This window comes from Rhineura floridana, chromosome 9 (assembly GCF_030035675.1).
Source record: "Rhineura floridana isolate rRhiFlo1 chromosome 9, rRhiFlo1.hap2, whole genome shotgun sequence".
Lineage (NCBI taxonomy): Eukaryota > Metazoa > Chordata > Lepidosauria > Squamata > Rhineuridae > Rhineura > Rhineura floridana.
The window spans coordinates 53166189-53186867 of record NC_084488.1 but is presented as its reverse complement, the minus strand read 5'-3'; the positions used below and the strand labels follow the sequence as shown (position 1 = coordinate 53186867).

The window sequence follows — 20679 nt, the reverse complement described above, 5'->3', positions numbered from 1 at the left end:
AAATTCCTCCTAAATTCTATAAGGAGAAATACTGCTAGGAATGATTAACACCTTCAACTTCCTCCTCAACCTCCTGCTGGGAGGAAGGGCGGGATATAAATCAAATAATAAATAAATAAATAAACTTTTAGATAGGTGAAAATAATGAAATTTCCTGACAAACATAGCTGACTTATAACCCACTTTAAAGTTTTCATCTCCTCCTAAATCCAGATAAGGGATAATCCTGTTGGAAAGGTGAAAGAATAGAAAGTCTCTAATCTCAAAGAAGAACAAACTATTTGGGGGGGGGAAGTTTTATACTTTTTGGGCTGAATCTTTGGCCCCTTTAAATATAAATTAAACCGGACATTACAAGCAAAATAATCAGCAAAATTAAGGATAAATTTGATTATTACGTTCCAACTTGCAGGAGCCTTGGAGGAGACTGCTCTTGTTCAGGATTCCAACTAGCCAGCTATGCCATTATCCACGATATTCCATTACATTCCCCCTCGTTCAGATTCCAACCGGGCAGCCATGCCCTTAACCAGGATTCTCCATTCTGCCTTCCCCACACCAGTTTTCCATTCCCCTCTTAAACAATCAGTCAGCATTTCAAGCCCACTGAATATGCTCAGTCCATATTGAGCTTCTCCAACTCCTTCTTACTATTTTATATACTTCTGCAAACCTTGGGGTTCTGTTAAGATTGTACATACCTTCCTATTGTATATAGATGGTGCTATTTTGTCTACATAAAGATCTACATTTGGAGAAAGAGTTCACTATCAGTGCATAGGATTTCACAAATTGACAGCAAAATGTAGTCAGTTTATTTAAAATGTAACGTGAAAAGGAACAAATCCAGGATCAGATCTACTGTAACATCTTTTGAAGTCTTTGATGTATCACCCAATTACTGACCCCTTAGTTGCTGACCCTGACAAGATGGAGGCATTGCGGGTAGGTGGTTCTTGGGTTCAATAAACTGGTGTTCAACCTGCTCTGGATGGGGTTGTAGCTCTTTGAAAGAAGAGATATGCAGTTTGAGGGTTATCCTTGATTCAACACTGACTCCTGAGGCCCAGGAGGTGTCAGTGGCTTGAAGTGCTTTTTACCAGCTTCAAATTGTTTGCTAGCAGCAACCATTCCTGCCCAGGGATAGCCTAGTTAAGGTAGCTTCCCAGCTGGATTATTATAGTGCCCTACACATGGGACTGACCTTACAAAATTCTGATGGGTACATTCAGAGTTGTTCATATCACATATATTTTGAAAGATCCACACTGGCTGTCTATTTGCTTCCAAACCCAATTTAAAGTGCTGATGCTTACTTTAAAGTCCTAAATGGCTTGGGACCCGAATGCCTGAAGGAACATACCATATCACCCTGCTTGTGTCTTCCGCTCAATGTGCTCTATTTTGTAAAGATACATGTTTCTATAGAGGAGAAGGTCTTTTCTACAGAGGCTCTGACTTTGACATTCTTTCCCTGAGGAGGTACACCAACATTACAAGCTTTCAGGCATCAGATGAAGACCTTTCTATTTGCCCAGGCATTTTAGCATACTATCATTTTACATTTTTCATTGTTCCAGTTAGCTCTTAAGTTGCTCACAGTTTAATCTGTTTTATAATATATTTTTGTTTGTTGGTTTTAAATTGTATTTATGTGCTGTTAAGTTTTATTCACACTTTTGTACATCAACTTGAAATATTTTGGTGAAAGGTAGTTTAAGAAATATTTTAAATCAATTAAATTAAACAATAAATACAATTAAAGCAATTGTACCATTTGTAGTTAAATAATCTAAATCTTATTGAAGCTTCCAGTTATATAATCCACACATGGTGTAGGACAGAAATCACATTCTGTAGTTTTATTACAGAAACCAATCTGTAATAAAAGTCTTTGGATTTGGCTTCTCACTTGATATTCTGATGAGCAATATCTCAATTACTGTTTGGGTAACTTATAGACATATTTTTGGATATTAAAAACAAGCTTAAAGTGATACCCTAAACTTATTTAAATATTTTTAAAAGCACAACACCCCTACCCACCTAGTGGCATATTCAATCAATCTCCTTCAACAGAAGCAGACAGCTCTAACTCCTGGGTGGGGAGATATACTAGCCAACTCAGCTCTACCCTGTCCCCAAGTTTCCACTTCTGAAAGAAGTGCAGGAAGAGTTAGATGGAACTGAGGCACAGGGAAAGGGGTCAGGCAGTGTATATATACAGTAGATGTGTAGGTTTGAGGAAATTAAACATTAAAAAATTGGAAAATTCAAGGAATCTCTTAAAATATTTCTTCTTTCACAATGAATGAAATTATACTAACTGCATTTCTGACACTGTACATTTGTAATTATTAGTTGACTAAACACAAAAAAATGCACTACAAGCTTCACATGCTGCTTTATCTACAGTACACATTTCAATTTTCCTGTACAGCTTTGGTTTAAGTAGTTAATCAATATTTCATCTCTCACACCCTGAAGTATTTATTTTTCAAAACCAGTGAAAAACTGCCTCTTAATGGTATCAAAATCCCAGAAATTCCCTCTCTCCACAGAGAATACTCATTGTGGGTACATCAATGGGAGAAGAGTATGGGTTAACAAAATCTGACTGACTTTGATTGTCCATCCAATATCTGTAGTCACCAAAACCCTTCCCCAGGAGGTGGCTTTCCATTTCTGAGCTCATGCTTCACCTTCAAAATCTAGTCCAACATCAGAGACTATCTCATGCTGGCCTCACCAGTTCTAAGCTGGTGAAGCCATCGTGTTAAATCTACAGTATGTAATAACAACTGAGGGAACACCCACATAATATCATACATCAGAACAGCTCCAATATTAAAAAAGAGAAAAAAACAATGCATAAACCCCCCATCAGGTTAGGAGTATGGCTTCTCTCTGACATGACAGATAACTTTATGCCTATTTAAAATGAAAATATGGTGAACATTCAAATAATTTGCATACAAATGTTATATGAGTATGCAATGGGGCTTTCCCAGTCTTTTCCTGCTTCCTCCCCACAGTCCCCTCAGCAAAAGGCTGGGCAGCACTGCTGGGGGAAAGTGGCAACAATCAGGTGGAGGCAACTTGCATGAGTTTGTATATTTGTTTTTAATGTTTTTAATTGTTGTAAACTGCCCAGAGAGCTTCAGCTATGGGGCGGTATACAAATGCAATAAATAAATAAATTAAATAAATAAATAATAAATGAGTTGCTCTAGTGCCATATCCTCCCATTTTCTGCTGGGGGACAGGGGGCTGGAAAGCTCCTTTGTATGAGTAGACTTTCATTCACATAAAGTTTATAGCCCAAATATGGCAACCAGGTCATGCTGTGAGATGTAAGTGTTTGTTCAAAACTGCTGAACCAATTGGTATCAAATTCAATCTATATGTAAATGAACAGATACTAAGAAAGTTCAACATAGTAACGTTTGACGTCAAAAGAGGAACCTTCTGAAAAATTAGGGGACTGGCAAAAGGAAGTTGAAAGGAAAAGTCAAAAAGATCAAATCTCTCCAGAATGCTTTGGGGTTATTTAAAGCCACAAGAGAAGCTCATTTAGAATATATACCACAGTTCAGGAAATATAGCACCAGGGCCAAGAGAGCACCAGTGAGGTTAATGAGCAGAGTCAAGGAAGCTATAAGGAGAAGAAGCTTTCCTTCAGAAAATGGGTCTTGCACAAATTAGGAGAACCGACACAAAAAGGCAGACTTTGGCAAAAGAAATGGATACAGAAAATAAGGGATGCAAACAAACTGATGTGAGGATCATACTGCCAAAAATATTAAGACTTAAAATATCAAAAATTCTTTAAATAAATTAGAAGTAGGAAACCTTCTAGGAAGTCAGCTGATCTATTGTTCAAAGGTGAACTGAAAGAGGATAAGGACTGTAAAGAAGCTGAATGAATGTCTTTAGTCTCTCTTCACTGCAGAAGATGCAAGGGAGATACAAGCGCCTGAACTAACATTGTTTCAGGAAGGAAGTCTGAGGTGGTGACAAGAGGTAATCATAGTGACAAGAGTTCTAAACTGCTAATGCCTTCCTCTAGGATGCACACCTTAATGTCGTGAGGGGGTCTGAGAGTGTCGAAGAAGCTGAGAGCAATGCCGTCAGGAGTCTAGATCAAGAGGCTAGACTCCTAGCAGGGGCACCCAAGAAGGAATGGTCAAAGCTGAGGCATCAGACTAAGATGCATCCAAACTCAGAGGAAGGCAATGGTAAACTACCTCTGAATACCTCTTACCATGAAAACCCTATGAACAGAGTATCCAAAATGCAACACAAGATAGTGCTGGAAAATGAGACCCCCCAGGTCAAAAGGCACTCAGTGAGCTACTGGGGAAGAACAACAGACAAGTACAAGTAGTGCTGTGACTAATGATGCCACTGGGTCAATGCCGAATGGAAGCCCAGAGGCTGATGTGCACAGATGCAAAAGGAGAGTCCGGAGTTGTACAATGTACACAATAGGAACATGGAATGTGAGAAGCATGAACCAGGGAAAGTTAGAAATTGTTGAATTGTCAAGAAATGCAATGCATCAACATTACAATACTTGGCGTGAGTGAATTAAAATGACAGGAATGGGACATTTTGAATCAGGCAACTACCATTGCAGGAAATGAGAAATTAAGAAGAAACGGGGTTGCTTTAATAGTGAGAAGTGAAGCAGCAACAGCAATTAGGAGCTATAATGCAAGGTCTGAGTTATATTGATGAGATTTAAGAGGAAACCTATTAACATAACCATCATCCAAGTCTATGCTCCAATGGCAAACGCAGAAGAGGAATTGGAGAGATTTTACGCAGAAGTACAGGAAGAAACTGATCACACACCAAAACAAGATGTTCTGATAATCATGGGGGACTGGAATGCAAAAGTAGGGAACAGAGAAGAACTAGAGAATGTGGGGAAATGGGGCTTATGAGACAGAAATGAAGCAGGAGAAAGATTTATTGGATTCTGTGAAGCCAATAGTTTGTTTCTTTCACACACATTTTTTGAGCAGCCGAAAGAGCAACTGTACGTTTGGTGGACATCACTAAATGGTCAATATAGGAATCAAATTGATTATATAATTGATAGCAGAAGATGGAGGAGTTCCATACTTTCTGCAAAAACAAGATCAGGAGCAGACTGAGGTACAGATCATGAACTGGTAATATTAAAAATCAGGGTAAAGCTAAAGAAGACCAACAAAGCAATCATAATGCCAAAATACAATTTAAATAACATCCCAGAAGAATATAAAGATCAGATAAGGAACAGATTTGAGGCTTTAAATTAAGTTGATAGACAACTAGAAGAACTATGGATTGAAGTCAGAGACATTATCAGAGAAGAATACCAAAAAATAAATAAAATACCTCTAGTTAAAAAGAAAGACCTCAGTGGATGACTGATGAAAGCCTTAAAATTGTTAAAGAAAAAAAGGAAGCAAAAGCAAAAGGAGACAGAAACACAGTAAAAACACAGTAAAAACACTAAATGTAGCAACTAGTACAGAGGAACTATTGTATAGAAATAGAAGAGGTCAACAAAAAAGGTAGAACAAGAGCCCTATTCCAAAAGATTAGAGAAATTAAAGGGAAACCAAGAGCAGTTAGCAGTTAGAATAGGGATGTTGAATAATCAACAGGGGAACACACTGACTGATGAAGATGAAATAAAAGGAAGATGGAAGCAATAAACTGAAGAACTAGATAAAAGAGATGCAAGGATGATAGATTCATTCACGGAGGAACCATATGATGAAAAACCAGAAATTTTAGAATGTGAGGTGAAAGCTGCTCTTAAAATACTGGGAAGAAACAAATCACCAGGAACAGATGGCATACCAATAGAGTTACTACAAGTTACTGAGGCTGTATCTGTCCAAATTGTGACAAACATTTGTCAACAAATATGGAAAACTAAACAATGGCCCACAGACTGGAAGCGTTCAATATACATCCCTATTCCAAAGAAAGGGGACTCCAGGGAATGCAGTAATTGTTGAACTATAATCACAGAATCATAGAATAGTAGGGTTGGAAGGGGCCTATAAGGCCATCAAGTCCAACCCCCTGCGCAATGCAGGAATCCAAATCAAAGCATTCCTGACAGATGGCTGTCCAGCTGCCTCTTGAATGTCTCCAGTGTCGGAGAGCCCACTACCTCTCTAGGTCATTGGTTCCATTCTCATATGGCTCTAACAGTTAGGAAGTTTTTCCTGATGTCCAGTCAAAATCTGGCTTCTTACAACTTGAGCCCATTATTCCATGTCCGGCATTCTGGGACAATCGAGAAGAGATCCCAGCCCTCTTCTATGTGACAACCTTTCATGTACTTGAAGAGTGCTATCATATCTCCCCTCAGTCTTCTCTTCTCCAGGCTAAACATGCCCAGTTCTTTCAGTCTCTCCTCATAGGGCTTGGTTTCCAGTCCCCTGATCATCCTTGTTGCCCTCCTCTGAACCTGTTCCAGTTTGTCTGCATCCTTCTTGAAGTGTGGAGACCAGAACTGGACGCAGTATTCAAGATGAGGCCTAACCAGTGCTGAATAGAGGGGAACCAATACTTCACGCGATTTGGAAACTATAATTCTGTTAATGCAGCCTAATATAGCATTTGCCTTTTTTGCAGCCACATCACACTATTGGCTCATATTCAGCTTGTGATCAATGACAATTCCAAGATCCTTCTCACATGTCGTATTGCTGAGCCAAGTATCCCCCATATTATAAGAGTGCATTTGGTTTCTTTTTCCTAAGTGTAGAACTTTGCCTTTATCCCTGTTGAATTTCATTCTGTTGTTTTCAGCCCGATGCTCCAGCCTATCAAGGTCCCTTTGAATTTTGTTTCTGTCTTCCATGGTATTAGCTATGCCCCCCAATTTTGTATCATCTGCAAATTTGATCAGCATGCTGTGTACCTCCTTATCCAAGTCGTTAATAAAAATGTTGAAGAGCACTGGGTGCAGGACCGAGCCCTGTGGTACCCCACTTGTTACTTCTGCCCAGTTTGAGAAGAAACTGTTGATAAGCAGACATTGAGTACGATTCTGGAGACAGCTATTGCCTTAGTATCCCATGCAAGTAAAGTAATGCTCAAGATTCTACAACAAAAGCTCTTATCATATATGGAGCGAGAAATGCCAGATGTCCAAGCTGGATTTAGAAAAGGAAGAAGTACCAGAGATCATATTGCAAACATACGTTGGATAATGGAACAGATCAAAGAAGTTCAGAAGAAAATCACCCTGTGCTTTATAGATTACAGCAAAGCCTTTGACTGTGTAGATCATGAAAAACTATGGAATGCTTTAAAAGAAATGGAGGTGCCACAGCATCTGATTGTCCTGAAGCGCAACCTATATTCTGGACAAGAGGCTACTGTAAGGACAGAATACGGAGAAACCAACTGGTTCCCCATCAGAAAGGGTGTGAGACAGGGGCGTGTTTTATCATCCTATTTATTTAATCTATACGCAGAACATATACAGAAAGCGGGATTGGACCAAGATGAAGGAGGTATGAAAATTGGAGGGAGAAAAATCAATAATTTAAGATATGCAGATGATATCATACTACTAACAGAAACCAGTAATAATTTGAAACAAATGCTGATGAAAGTTAAAGAAGAAAGCACAAAAGCAGGACTACAGCTGAACGTCAAGAAGACTAAAATAATGACAACAGAAGATTTATGTAACTTTAAAGTTGACAATGAGGACATTGAAGTTGTCAAGGATTATCAATACGTTGGCACAGTCATTAACCAAAATGGAGACAATAGTGAAGAAATCAGAAGAAGGCTAGGACTGAGGAGGACAGCTATGAGACAACTAGAAAAGGTCCTCAAATGCAAAGATGTATCACTGAACACTCAAGTCAGGATCACTCAGACCATGATATTCCTGATCTCTATGTATGGATGTGAAAGCTGGACAGTGAAAAAAGCAGATAAGAGAAAATCAACTCATTTGAAATGTGGTGTTGGAGGAGAGCTCTGCGGATACCATGGACTGCGAAAAAGACAAATAATTGGGTATTAGAACAAATTAAACTAGAACTTTCATTAGAAGCTAAAATGATGAAACTGAGGTTATCATACTTTGGACACATAATGAGAAGACCTGATTCACTAGAAAAGACAATAATGCTGGGAAAAACAGAAGGGAGTAGAAAAAGAGGAAGGCCAAACAAGAGATGGATTGATTCTACAAAGGAAGCCACAGACCGGAATTTACAAGATCTGAACAGGATGGTTTATAACGGATGCTAATGGTGGTCGCTGATTCATAGGGTCGCCATAAGTCGTAATCGACTTGAAGGCATATAACAATAACAATAATGCCTCGCTACAAATCTATGGTGTGACTGTACTTATAATATGATGTATAGTTCTGGCTACCATATCTCAAAAAGGATGCTATAGAAAAGGTGCCGAAAAGCGCATCAAGAGATCAGGGGGCTGAATCAACTCCCCTATCAGAAAAGGTTACCTTATTTGAGGCTTCTAAGCTTAGAAAAAAAGACATGTAAGAGGGGATATGACAGAGGTGTATAAAGTTGTGCATTGTTATTTCTAGTAAAAGTGAATAGAGAGAACTTTCTGGTCCTTTCTCATACTTCTGGAAACTCCGGGTCATCCACGGAAGATTCACAGGACAAAAGGAAGCACTTCTTCACACTGTACATAGATAAATTATGGTATTGCTACCACAAGATATGGTGATAGCCAAAAACATAGATAACTTTAAAAGTTTTTAAAGGGATTAAGACAAATTCATTGAGGATAAAGCTATCATTGCCTATTGGTTATTATGACTGTATGCTACCTTCTGGATCAGAGGCAGTAAGCCTCTGAATACGAGTTACTGGGAAGCAACAGTGAGATAGCTATTGCCTTCAATAGCTGATTGGCCACTGTGGAAAACAATATGTTGGCCTAGATAGTTCTTTGGTCTGATCCAGCAGTGCTTTTGCTATTTTTTTATGTTGCACATGAGCAGAACACCTGTACCAAATGATCATGGGTTTCAGCTTGGAACTGCGAACTGGAAGAATAAGCATAAAAAAAATCATCATTACAGTTTTCAGCATGAAGAAGAAACAACCTTCTTCTACAGATGTAATAATAAAATGTTATTGCATAATCTTATTTATTTATTGCATTGCATTTGTATACTGCCCTATAGCCAAAGCTCTCTGGCCAGTTTACAACAATTAAAAACATTAAACAATTTACAACAATTAAAAACAAATATACAAATTTAAGAACACATTTTTTAAAAAGCATTTTAAAAACACACGCAAAAATGCCTGGGAGAAGACCATCTTCTCTGTTGGTGGCAATAATGTTTTAAATTACAAATTGGTATTGCTAAAATGATTGTCCCACTATCTTAATAAAATTATATGTTTAATGTAAGAATTACAAAGCCACTAAAAGTGCTAATTAAAACAATAACACTCTCTATTACAGAATTATCATGCAGAAAATGAGATTGAAGGTAGTTCTGCTACTAAGAAATAAGAAATCGTTAATTACTACTATGGTCCAGGATCTGATTATCAAGATCATAAAGAATGGAAGTGGGATGCTGTGAAAAACTATAATTTAAAAATAGAGTAATGGAGTGAATAAATTAGGAGGCATTAATCCTGAACACAAGCTCATGGGTGGTTGCATCAGTACACAGTCTTAGTAACAAACATCTTTAGTCCTTGATATTAAACTCAGATCTTACAATCAGATACATCCTCTGATACCACTTCTAAGGGAATCAAATAGCTCAGCATCAGACACCTACAAAATTGTATCCAGGGTTCTATAGATCTACAAAAAATAATTTTATGAAGCACTGATCTGGCATTGATGATAGCTTTTTCCAATATAGTATTATGGATCTATAGTTACATGCTTTTAGAGAATGGAGACCTACTTCAGTCCTAAATAATGCACCATGGGTACAATGTGATACTGGCAAAAGCATGCACAAAAATGTATTTTGAATAACATCAGGTTCATTTCTGCAATAACTACCCCAAATTGCTGCACCATATAAAAGGTGGAACACAATCTTGGCAACAAAAGCTTTTAATGTTGGTTCTAATAAACCATGGCCTTCAGTATAATAAAGCTTCTTTATGGGCCCCAGTGAATGGGCAAGTTTGAAAATTAGCTTGTAGGCCAGGGGTGGGGAACCTGCAGCCCTCAGCTTAATTTCATGTGGGTATCAACAAGGAAAAAGTGGGAGGAAAGGGAGTGGCAGAGACAGATTACCCTTGGGGAAATGCAGCTCTTGACAGAAAAAAAAGGTTCCCCATCCTTGCTGTAGGCTACAGAAGAAAAGAAGAACATATGCTTCACTGCTGTATTATTAGAAGTACAGCAGATGTTAATTATAATTTTAAATCTGCCAGATATTGCAACATTCCTGAACTAATTTACACTGAGTCCATCAGTGGCCCAATTTGAATCAAATGTCAGAATTAGTTAGTCTAGATAAACTATACTAATTAGGGTTGCCAGGTTGGAAGCATCCCAAAACCTGAGATGTCATGGGGCGGGCCCCAGTGATGTCATGGGGCGGGCCCCAGTGATGTCATGGGGCGGGCCCTAGTGATGTCATGGGGCAGGCCCTAGTGACATCATAAAGCATGATACATTAAGTATCAACCACAGTTGCTTGGAGCATACCATTCAAACAAAAAAAATGCCTTTCCTGTCCAAAACACCTTCTCTCGACTTCTGTGCAAGAACCCAGTAAATTCTTTGCAAACTTCAAGAGATGGACACCTAGGGATATTGGGAGGGGTGTGTGGGGAGAGAGAGAGAGAGGTTCTCTCAAGGACAGATCTGTCCTGTTTACTTGCCGCCCTGGGCTCCTGCTGGGAGGAAGGGTGGGATATAATAATAATAATAATAATAATAATAATAATAATAATAATAATAATAATAATAATAATAATAATAATAAATAATGAACATTAACACTAGCTCCTCCAAATAATATAAATTAATGAATTATTTAAATCACTCATTGCATCTTAGAGGAATACAGGAGCATGAAATATGGTCTATCCAGATAATAAATCCAATCTCTTGCACAAATACGTAGAAGTACTGCAGGAATTATTTTAGGTAACTGTGATAATCCTTAGGAGAAATAGTTTTTCCACTATATACACCACGTTGTACATTCCCATTACCCTCTGCTTAAGCCAATAACATTTTTCTAAATCCTGTGATGTTAAAATCTAAAGCTCTCCTATACAATTTTACATTTTATAAATGATATATTATAGATTAATTACAGAACTTCTGAAATATATTTTCCTTATGCTGGAAGCGCTAGCTAGTCTCATTTAAAAGCCCCTCCGTTTTTTTACATTTTCTAGGTTTATTCACTCCCCCACACATGCTTCTTATCTTAAAATGTGTTGTCCTGGAGTGCTTCAAGCACTAGAGGCCTAAACCCAAGTATGGAACACATCTCTTCTAGTTTAGCATCAGAAAGCACACCAGGGCAGTTGTTCCACAGTGTCTACAAACCTATAATATAGATATGCCATGCATTAATTAGAGCATGGTGTGTGCACATCACCAGCGGCATCTTAAGGCAAAAGGAGGAGCCATGTACCTGAGCCTCAGTGTATGAGGTGCAGTCAATGAAGGGCAGGCATAGGGAGCTGCCTGCCACCAAGTCAAACCATGGGGTACATCTATCTCTGTACTGCCTACACTGACTGGCAGCAGCTCTCCTGTGTTTCAGGCAGGGAGTCTTCCCAAGCCCCACCTGGAGATGAACCTGGGACCTTCTACATGCGAAGCAGGTGCTCTGCCCACTCTATCACAGTCCTTCCCCAGGGAGTGTGGGGAGTTCCGGAGGGGGGAGAGAATGCCAGCGGTGGCTCAAGGCATGTTTGAGGGAGAAGGGAAACTGAGGGAAGGGGGGCTCATTTGGCAGGAGCTCAAACTGAAGTCAACCTGCAAGAAGGTGTGGCATGAGGGGGTGCTCACCTGCATTGACCCAAGTGTGCAAGGAGGGTTTGGTTCAGTTTTGTTTTTTGGGACGGGGGGCAGGAGACTATTAGAGGGTGGTTAATCCAGGCAGCGCCCTATCAGTCCTGGAGAGGGAGCAGCACCAGGGATCAAGGGTGGCTCTCTAGTCCTCATGGAGGATGGTGGGTTAAGAACCTAAGAAGAGCCCTGCAGTGCTGGATCAGGCCAATGTGGGCTCATCCAGTCCAGCACATCCTCTTCTCACAGTGGCTGACCAGCTGTGGGGCCCCTGCGCTCTCCTTCTGCAATCCGTGGCAGGATAGCAGGGCAGAAGCTTCAGAGCCATCCACCATTCTCCCGCTTCATCTACTTTTCTCTCTGCTGTTTTTTGCAGCGTGCACAGGTTTGCTATCAATCAAGATGGCGGCCGAGGTTTCCCTAAGGGGCTGAAGCCTCTGCTGCCATCTTGGTTGATGGCAGCAATACGAGCATGTAGCACACATGCATGCCATTAACCAAGATGGTGGCAGAGGCTTCAGCCCCTTAGGGAAACCTCGGCCGCCATCTTGATTGATGGCAAACCTGTGCGTGCTGCAAAAAACAGCAAAGAGAAAGGTAAGTAGAGCGGGGGAATGGTGGGGGGCTTGGGATCTCCTGCCCTGTGGCCAGCCCTGCTACACCATGCCAAAAACTGGAGATCCAGGGACAGGGTGTGTGGTCTGGCCGGGGAGCCAGAAAACACCCCCGAAGCCGGAGACTCTGGCCGAAAACCGGAGATCTGGTAACTCTAATACTAATGTGTGTCAGGAACTCCACATTAATAGATGAATGGGTACTCCAGGAAGTCATTCTGCTATAATTAGAGCTGTCACATTTATTGAACAAAACTGAGCAGTCACCAGAAGTGCATAGACAAGGTTTGTATGATCTTTCACATTTTTTTTTATTTTCCCTCAAATATTCTGAAAAGAACCTAGAAAAAAATAGCAGTTCATAAAAAGGATTTAACATCTCAGCAAACATATTGCTAAGCATGTCTTTAACTCTCCTGATCCTTTTGCAAAACTGTTTAGAAACTACTGTGAAGAAACTAACAGTGTAACCAACGAACAGAAAAGCCAGTATTTCTTGAACATTAACTTTCTGTTTTATGTACACAGTGGTAGAATGCAAGGTTCATTCTTAATCTAAAGGCGGCGGGGGGAATAAATCAGTCTAGAAAATAATGACTTGTATTGAATTGTTCACATGAATTTAATTGCTTCTTCACAACTTATAAAACAGCATCCGTCTCTCTCACTGTACTCATATTAGAAAAAATAGTAACTACCAGCCAATGGCTTTTTAGCCAAAAGGGAGCACAGAGTCTTTCTCTCCTACTAAACCAAAGCCTAGAAACTGTGGTCAAGTGGATGGAGCTCTATAGACTTAAATGAACTCTGGCAAGCTGAAGGTGATGGTCCCTACCCATTAGGGTTTTTTGGGGGGAGGGGGACATAATTACTCATATACCACTTAATCATGTACCACCACTCTTCCAATATATCATTTCTTCTCTCAACCCTGCTCTTCTCCAGTCCCTTTCACAATGGACCTCATTTGCAGACATTGCTTCCCTCCACCTACACACTTGTTTAATAAAGGCTATTTTTGTGCCATGACATTTATGTACGTAGGTACACTGGTGCAAATTCTCACAGATTTTTTAAAAAGAAGAAAACAAAATTCCATTATGAATGACACCAGGTGGAACAATAACCAGAAAGAGCCAGGATTCAAAATTAATGACTGCGCTAACTGCACCAAATGCTTCCTCCTCTTTAAAAAGGAACAAGTTGTTCATGACAAAGCTAAGAAGCTGGACACAGTGAGAGTTCATAGGATAAGCACACTTTAGTCATGTAATCCCCAGTAGAGCATCACATGAAAACTAAGTAACGCATATGCCCCACTGGGTTTATTAATCTTTAATTGGAGAAGTATATAGTTTGAGGACTCTTAGATCCACCATTATCCCTAAATTCTCAGATGGCACTTGTGTCTAAGGTTTTTTCTTTCCTCTTATTTCTGGAAAGCAGGGACTAATTAATTCCTTTGTAGAAATTGCCAAGATTAACAACTGCCTTGCACTTTAAGTGGCGTTGCTTCTGTAGAATGCTTGGAAGGTGCAGCTGATTGAGCATGGTCCTGGTTGCCTTTGAACCCTAAGCACATCCAGCAGGCCTACAAAACTTGGATGAATTCAAGGAATTGGGACTTACCTACAAAACCCTAGTTTCAAAATTAATTGAAGTATAGCTGAAAAGGATATTATTTTTTCTTTATAGTATTCTCATAACACATTTCCTTCCAATGGTCTATACATTAAGACACCTAATATGTTTTGAAATATAGCTAGCTTCTTTGCTGAAAATATACTGCTTAAGAAAATATAGTACTGTGACTACAAATTCATAGCACAAGCACACACACACATTTGTGCACAGGTGCACACATACTACTGAATTCAGCACTGACAAATATAAAAAACCTACAGAATTGGGAGACTGGGTAATGTGACAGAACTGAAGAAAAATAATCAAAGGCCACAATATCCCACCTGAATAATTTTAGAAATTATTACACAGTAGTCCACCTTTTAATTTTTTTAAAGAAATATTTATAAAGAAATAATTTTCATGTATTCTTTTTTACAAAAATAGAGCATAAATATGGATGCTGACAAAATAAAACAACACAGGAAAAAATCTGCAACATGCACAGATGACGAACGAGACATGGTACTTTGAAGAATGAAATTAAACTACAGAGCTATATGAGGGTTCAAGGCTCCAATATATGTAAATTGTTTTGTATATTTCAGGCTGCACTGCTGATCTAACAAGACCTCTAGCATGCTCAAATAATAGATCTCAGCCAGAGGTCAACAAATTGGGTCCAAGCTTGCTAGCCAACAATTATTTCTACTAGTCGTCCAGAATATAGCTAAAGTGTCCCTGGGTACATGCAGGGTGTATTTCTCCTTTCACTGAGGAAGTACTACCTGCCCTGTCACATAGAAATAAGAAGAATTTACAGAACAGATAGCATAAGTATGAGTCCTTCCACATTACCACCTTCCTAGCCTTCAATACTACCTTTAATACTTCTTAACAAGAATTCTCTACACAGGGACAGTCATACCCCAAGACTAGCCTTAAAAACAAAGAAACAAAAAATCAAGAAACAATCTGAGCAAGACCCAAAATGGTGGCATGGAGGGTGGAGCCAGTTACCTACTGCATCCCATGAACACCCCACTGGGATGTCCTGAATACAAGCACAAGCTGGGTTAATGCAAAATAAGGTAGTATAACATCAAACTGCACCCTCCAAAACGGGCTACTGGAGCAGGCCAATAACATGTTAAAAAGGAACCAATTAATATTCATACTTATGAGTGAGGAACACAGGGGCTAACAGGTAAGTGAGAGATATATCCAAGGCCATCCACTAAGTACATAGTAGAGAAAATTTGTTTCAATTCAATTTTTTAAAAAGGAACAGCAAGGTGTGCCAGCATTCTTAACAAAAAAACCCTATTTTAGAGCCAGGGAACAAACAGGCCCACAGACATGTAAGTAATTGTGCATAGGATTGCCTACTAGTACACTGTCCCAGAGCACTATTTCCCAATTTTCAAAGAATAGCTAATCAGTAAAATAAAAACCATAGGAGACCTCAACTAGGGATCTTCTGCATCAAATCTGCTTTGGCCCTTGGACACAAACCCCTGGAGTATTCATGCCTGGGTATTTATAATATGCCTGGAATTATGTCAAACCGAGAGTTAACAAATAGGTATACAGAATCATTAAAGAAACAGCAATATACTATCAAACTTCTATAAGTGGTCATTATAACTTAAGAATGGTTATTAATCATAATGCTTTTCTAGGTGCATGGGTATAAATAATTGAAGAATGAGCCATTGACAGATCTAATATAAGTGTCAGTACTTACCCCTTTTATCATTTCTGCCTGCGTTTGTGGATTTATCTGAAGGACAAGGACAGCGTCCTTCACACTTCACTGAGATCTGTTTTCCTGAGATGCAGGCTTGATATTCTAGTTTGCACTGCAATAGAGAGAGAATGACCATCTTCAATGTAAGCATCTTTTATAATGCAAATTCTAGTCCATTAAGTAGTTTGAAAGAGATTGGGGTTACCCATTCCTCACTGTCTGTTTGAGATATATAAAGGACTACAAAAGAAGGGACACATTTTAGCCACCCAGACTAAAATGTGGTAGGGCCACCCTTTGAATAGATCATGTGGATAAACACTGTAATTCATTAGAAACCAGGATCTAGTAAGACAGGGAACATTTAATCTATTATTAAAGCAGAAGTGGGGAACATGTGGTCCTCTAGATGTTGCTGGATTACACCTCCCACCATCCCTCTGATGGGAGTTGGGAATCTAGGAACATCTGCAGAACCACATATTTCCTATCCCTGTGCTAATATTATGTGCCATTGACCAAAGAGACTTCTCAGTCTTGTAACTAATTTTGAGCATGTGGGTTGCCTTCAAGCCTTGCACAAGACAAAGAATAACTGGTGCCATATCGGATTATGCATGCATGCACTTTTTGTATTTGCTTTGGCATATTCCTCGCCATTCTCCAGCAGATTTGACTGTTTTCTACTATGGTCCTATAGTTTTCATATAAATAGACTTTCAAGTATTTAAAGCACCACACATTCATCATTTCAATAATCTTTTTTATTAGTCTCATATTGCAGATGGGGTTGGAGGGTAAGAGAGAGTGGTTTACCTAAGGTTACTGAATATGTTCATGGCAGAGGTGAGATCTGAACTGGGAATTTCTTGGTTTACAGCTTAGTTCCTTAACCACAAGATGCTATAAGGAAAGTTGAAGAAACATTGTGATGGTCAGAAAGTTCATATCCTGTTTTTTGGTGGGCTCTAAACTGCTATATATTTGAGAACTCTTTGTTATAGACTAATGCTAGAAGTTAAAAATGAATTAACATTTTAGGGGATATCAAGTTATGCCCATTTGGGAAGAGAATGGACTTCTGTTCACACAACAGAACTTCCCCTTCCTCTCCTTCCCTCTGCAGACCCCTATGTACCCCCCAAATCTCCTCCAGAGAATTGAGACACCATCCAGAGAAGATCCTGAGAGCTGCAGGTGGAGTAGAGGAAGGGAAAAATTGCTCATACAAGGTTGGATTTTTAAATGTAGTTTAAAAAGTGGATTTTTTATATGCAGGGGAAATGTTTAGTAAACATTTTAATTTTTCCATCTCATCTATAAATTTCAACTAATGCAGATTTGTTGCAATATATTTTATGGAATACATTGAAAAATTGTGTTACTTCTTCATCCCTCTACAAGTTTTATTTTTTATGTTTTAACTGTGTTCTTGTACCATAAAGGATGCATTGTAATTTGACTTTTTGATGCAATAACTTTTCTTAAACAACATCCACTGATTGCATTGCTAATTCATCAAGTTCAATTTACTCAATTATCCAAGGTTGAAATATTTATAAAGTTATAAGTGAACTAAAATATCACATAAAGGGCATGTTCATTAGTATTTAATTGTGAGGAAAATGCAAAACAACACACATAATCAGACACACTACTTGTTGCTTTGAAAAAGAAAAGGTTAGCAAACTGTTTTACCTGGGTTTATTCTTATATGTACCTAATCCTTTGCTTTCCACAGCAATATTTTGCTCTAGAGATGTTTTATTAAATGCTGACAAGGTTGGTTCTTTATTATATTATTATAGGGTGCATGATGTGATGGCAGAGCCCTTTCATGAGGCTTATGACTTCTTGCTAGGCCCAGGCATAGGTACAACTTCTTGCTAGGCCCGGGCATGTATGAGGTTTGAAGTAATAATAATAATAATAAATTTAATTTCTTCGTCGCCTATCTGGCCAATGGCCACTCTGAAGTACTTAATTATATGATTATTATACTACATACTAGTATATTGGTGGGGCCTAGTGAGCCTTTTTAGCCTTTGGGCCTTTCATAGTTATATGATAATAAGGGCGGAGATAACAGTTTGCTAGAAAATGTCTAAATCGCTGTATCTTAAGTGAGCGGTCCTTTTGCATTCCAAGTGTTAATTTCAGGCTATTTGTTCACTCTGAGACAGAAGAGGCATTTACCTGAATTTAGTTAGGAATGGAAAGTTTAGCAGATGGTAATCATATTGATTGGGGAATAGGAATAAAGAGGAAAGCCTGATTTGCCTAATAGAGATCCCTCATATTACAGGATCTTAGACTCTTATTGACATAGGGCTGCCTTTTAAGGTCCAGGCAGACTCTTCCACCCTTTACTGAGGATTGTGGCACTGTGACGCACGAACACTGTGCGGGGTTCGCCCCCTTAACCCCAATACCTATATCGCCAATCGATGTATTGGAGACGAGACTGAGTGGTTCAAAATTGCTGGTTTTATTCCTTTGCAAAGGGAGGGAGAGAGCCTCAAGCGAGTACAACTCTCTCTCTCTGCCATCAAATTGCTCGAGCGCTTCCTTATATACTTTATTTGTACAAACTTTTAATCTTTCCTTTGCGTAAACCCACATGCTGCTGAGTACGACATGCCACCCCAGACAGTCCCAAGATAACAAAGGACATTCTACTAGTTTCGTCCTGTTCCTAGACTCGTTTTTAGCCTGCGAGTCAATCAAAGAAACATTGTGTCAATAAAGAGCCCGTGAGTCAATCAAAGAAACATTGTGTCAATAAAGAGCCTGTGAGTCAATCAAAGAAACATTGTGTCTGTTCACAATCCTCCCCCAAGAGCCTTAAAATGCCCTTATTTTAAGGTCTCTTTCCAGATCTGGGCAAAAGCGTGTACTGTATTGAAGGCATATCTAGAATCGGTATAGATATTTACCCTTTTGCCAACATATAATTTTAAAGCCTTTATTAATGCCGTTAATTCAGCCTGCTGAGCTGAATAATGATCGGGAAGTCTTTGTTTTTCCACACATTGTTCCCCTTCCACTACGGTGTACCCCGTTCTCCTTTTTCCGTCTATCACCTTACTGCTTCCATCTATGAAAACTTCATGGGCGCTCGGAAGGGGGAGGTCGGAGAGATCATCTCTAGGTTTGGTTGCAACCTCTAATGGATGTTCGCAATTGTGAAGGAGCTCTCCCGGTTCGGGAAGCAAAGTAGCAGGATTTAACACATTGCAGGGCGAGAGGGTAATTCCTGGGCGGGCAAGCAGTTGTTGTTCAAATTGTGTCAAACGGCTGGGGCTTAAGACCTTAGATGCTTCTGCTCCCATTATCCGCTTTAGATCATGTGGGCCCATAATTTCAACTTGTCCTCCCATCATGATTTTAATCGGCCTTTTTTTAATAAGATGGAGGCAGCTGCTAGAACTCGCAGACACGCCGGCCACCCTTGGGCTACTGCATCCAATTTGGAGGAATAATATCCTAGTGGTCTCTGGCGGGGGGGGGCATTTTTGGGTCAGCACCCCTGATGCTACTCCTTTGTTCTCAGAAATATATAGTCTATATGGTTTGTTTCCATCTGGTAATGCCAATGCGGGTGCCTGCATTAACAGGGTTTTTAGGGTCTGAAATGCATGCTGCTGTTCTCTACTCCACATCCAAGCATCCTTTATACTTTCCGTTTCTAAGGCTTTATATAATGGTAAGACTATTCGGGCATATTCTGGTATCCAGGCTCGACAGAACCCAAACAGTCCCAGAATACGTCTTAGTTCCCTGACATTGGTGGGCGGAGGCAGCCCGCAAATTGCTTCCCTTCTTTCTTGTGAAAGGATTCTCCCTTCTGCGGAGAGCTTATATCCCAAATAAGTGACCTGCTCCTTGCACCACTGCACTTTTCCCAATGTTACTCTGTATCCCTTTTCGGCTATATAATTGAGTAACTTGACAGAGTCTTTTTCACATTGGTCGGCCGTCGGGCTACAGAGCAGCAAATCATCCACGTAAACCAGAAGGGCCGACTTGGGCTTACTGGCGTACCACTGTCCCAAATCTTTCCCTAAAGCTTTCGTGAATTCCGAAGGGGACCCCACGAACCCTTGTGGGAGCACTTCCCAGGTGTGCTGGGAGCTTTGCCCGCTTGCGGGGTCCTCCCATGAGAAAGCAAATAGATCTTGACTATCTGGGTGTAACGGGATGCTGAAGAATGCGTCCTTCAGGTCTATCACAGTGAAGACACAAGCTTTTGATGGGACTCGGGAGAGAAGGGTGTGTGGGTTTGGTACTATAGGGACATCTTCCTGTACTTGTTGATTAACCACACGTAGGTCTTGGACTAGACGATATTCGCCTGGTCTTCCTGCTTTTTCTACTCCAAATATTGGTGTATTATACGGGGAGGTAGTAGGGCGTATCCATTTATCTTTCAAACACTGGTGAAGCAGTACGGTAAGTCCCTTCCATACTTCCTTCTTTAAGGGGAATTGCTTTACAGGAGTTGGGAACACATTCGGTTTTAATTTTATTTTCACTGGGTCCACCGCTACGGCTCTAGCTGGATTTCCTTTAGATGCCCATACCCTCTGATTAATTAATTCATTGCAGGTAAGATGGGTATTCTCACGGGACCGGGGAGTTATACCTTCACCCACAATTGCC

At 39.8% G+C, this 20679-nt stretch overlaps 1 protein-coding gene across 3 annotated transcripts in view; it reads right to left on the bottom strand.

Annotated features, from left to right (window-relative positions):
- The window catches only part of SPOCK3 (SPARC (osteonectin), cwcv and kazal like domains proteoglycan 3), a 253643-nt gene that overhangs the window by 50175 nt on the left and 182789 nt on the right, over positions 1–20679 (bottom strand). For all 3 annotated transcript variants that reach the window (XM_061584209.1, XM_061584211.1, XM_061584210.1), the window contains one exon: positions 16015–16129. In XM_061584209.1, coding sequence (XP_061440193.1) covers positions 16015–16129 — 115 coding nt within the window. The remainder of the gene's footprint in view (positions 1–16014; positions 16130–20679) is intronic.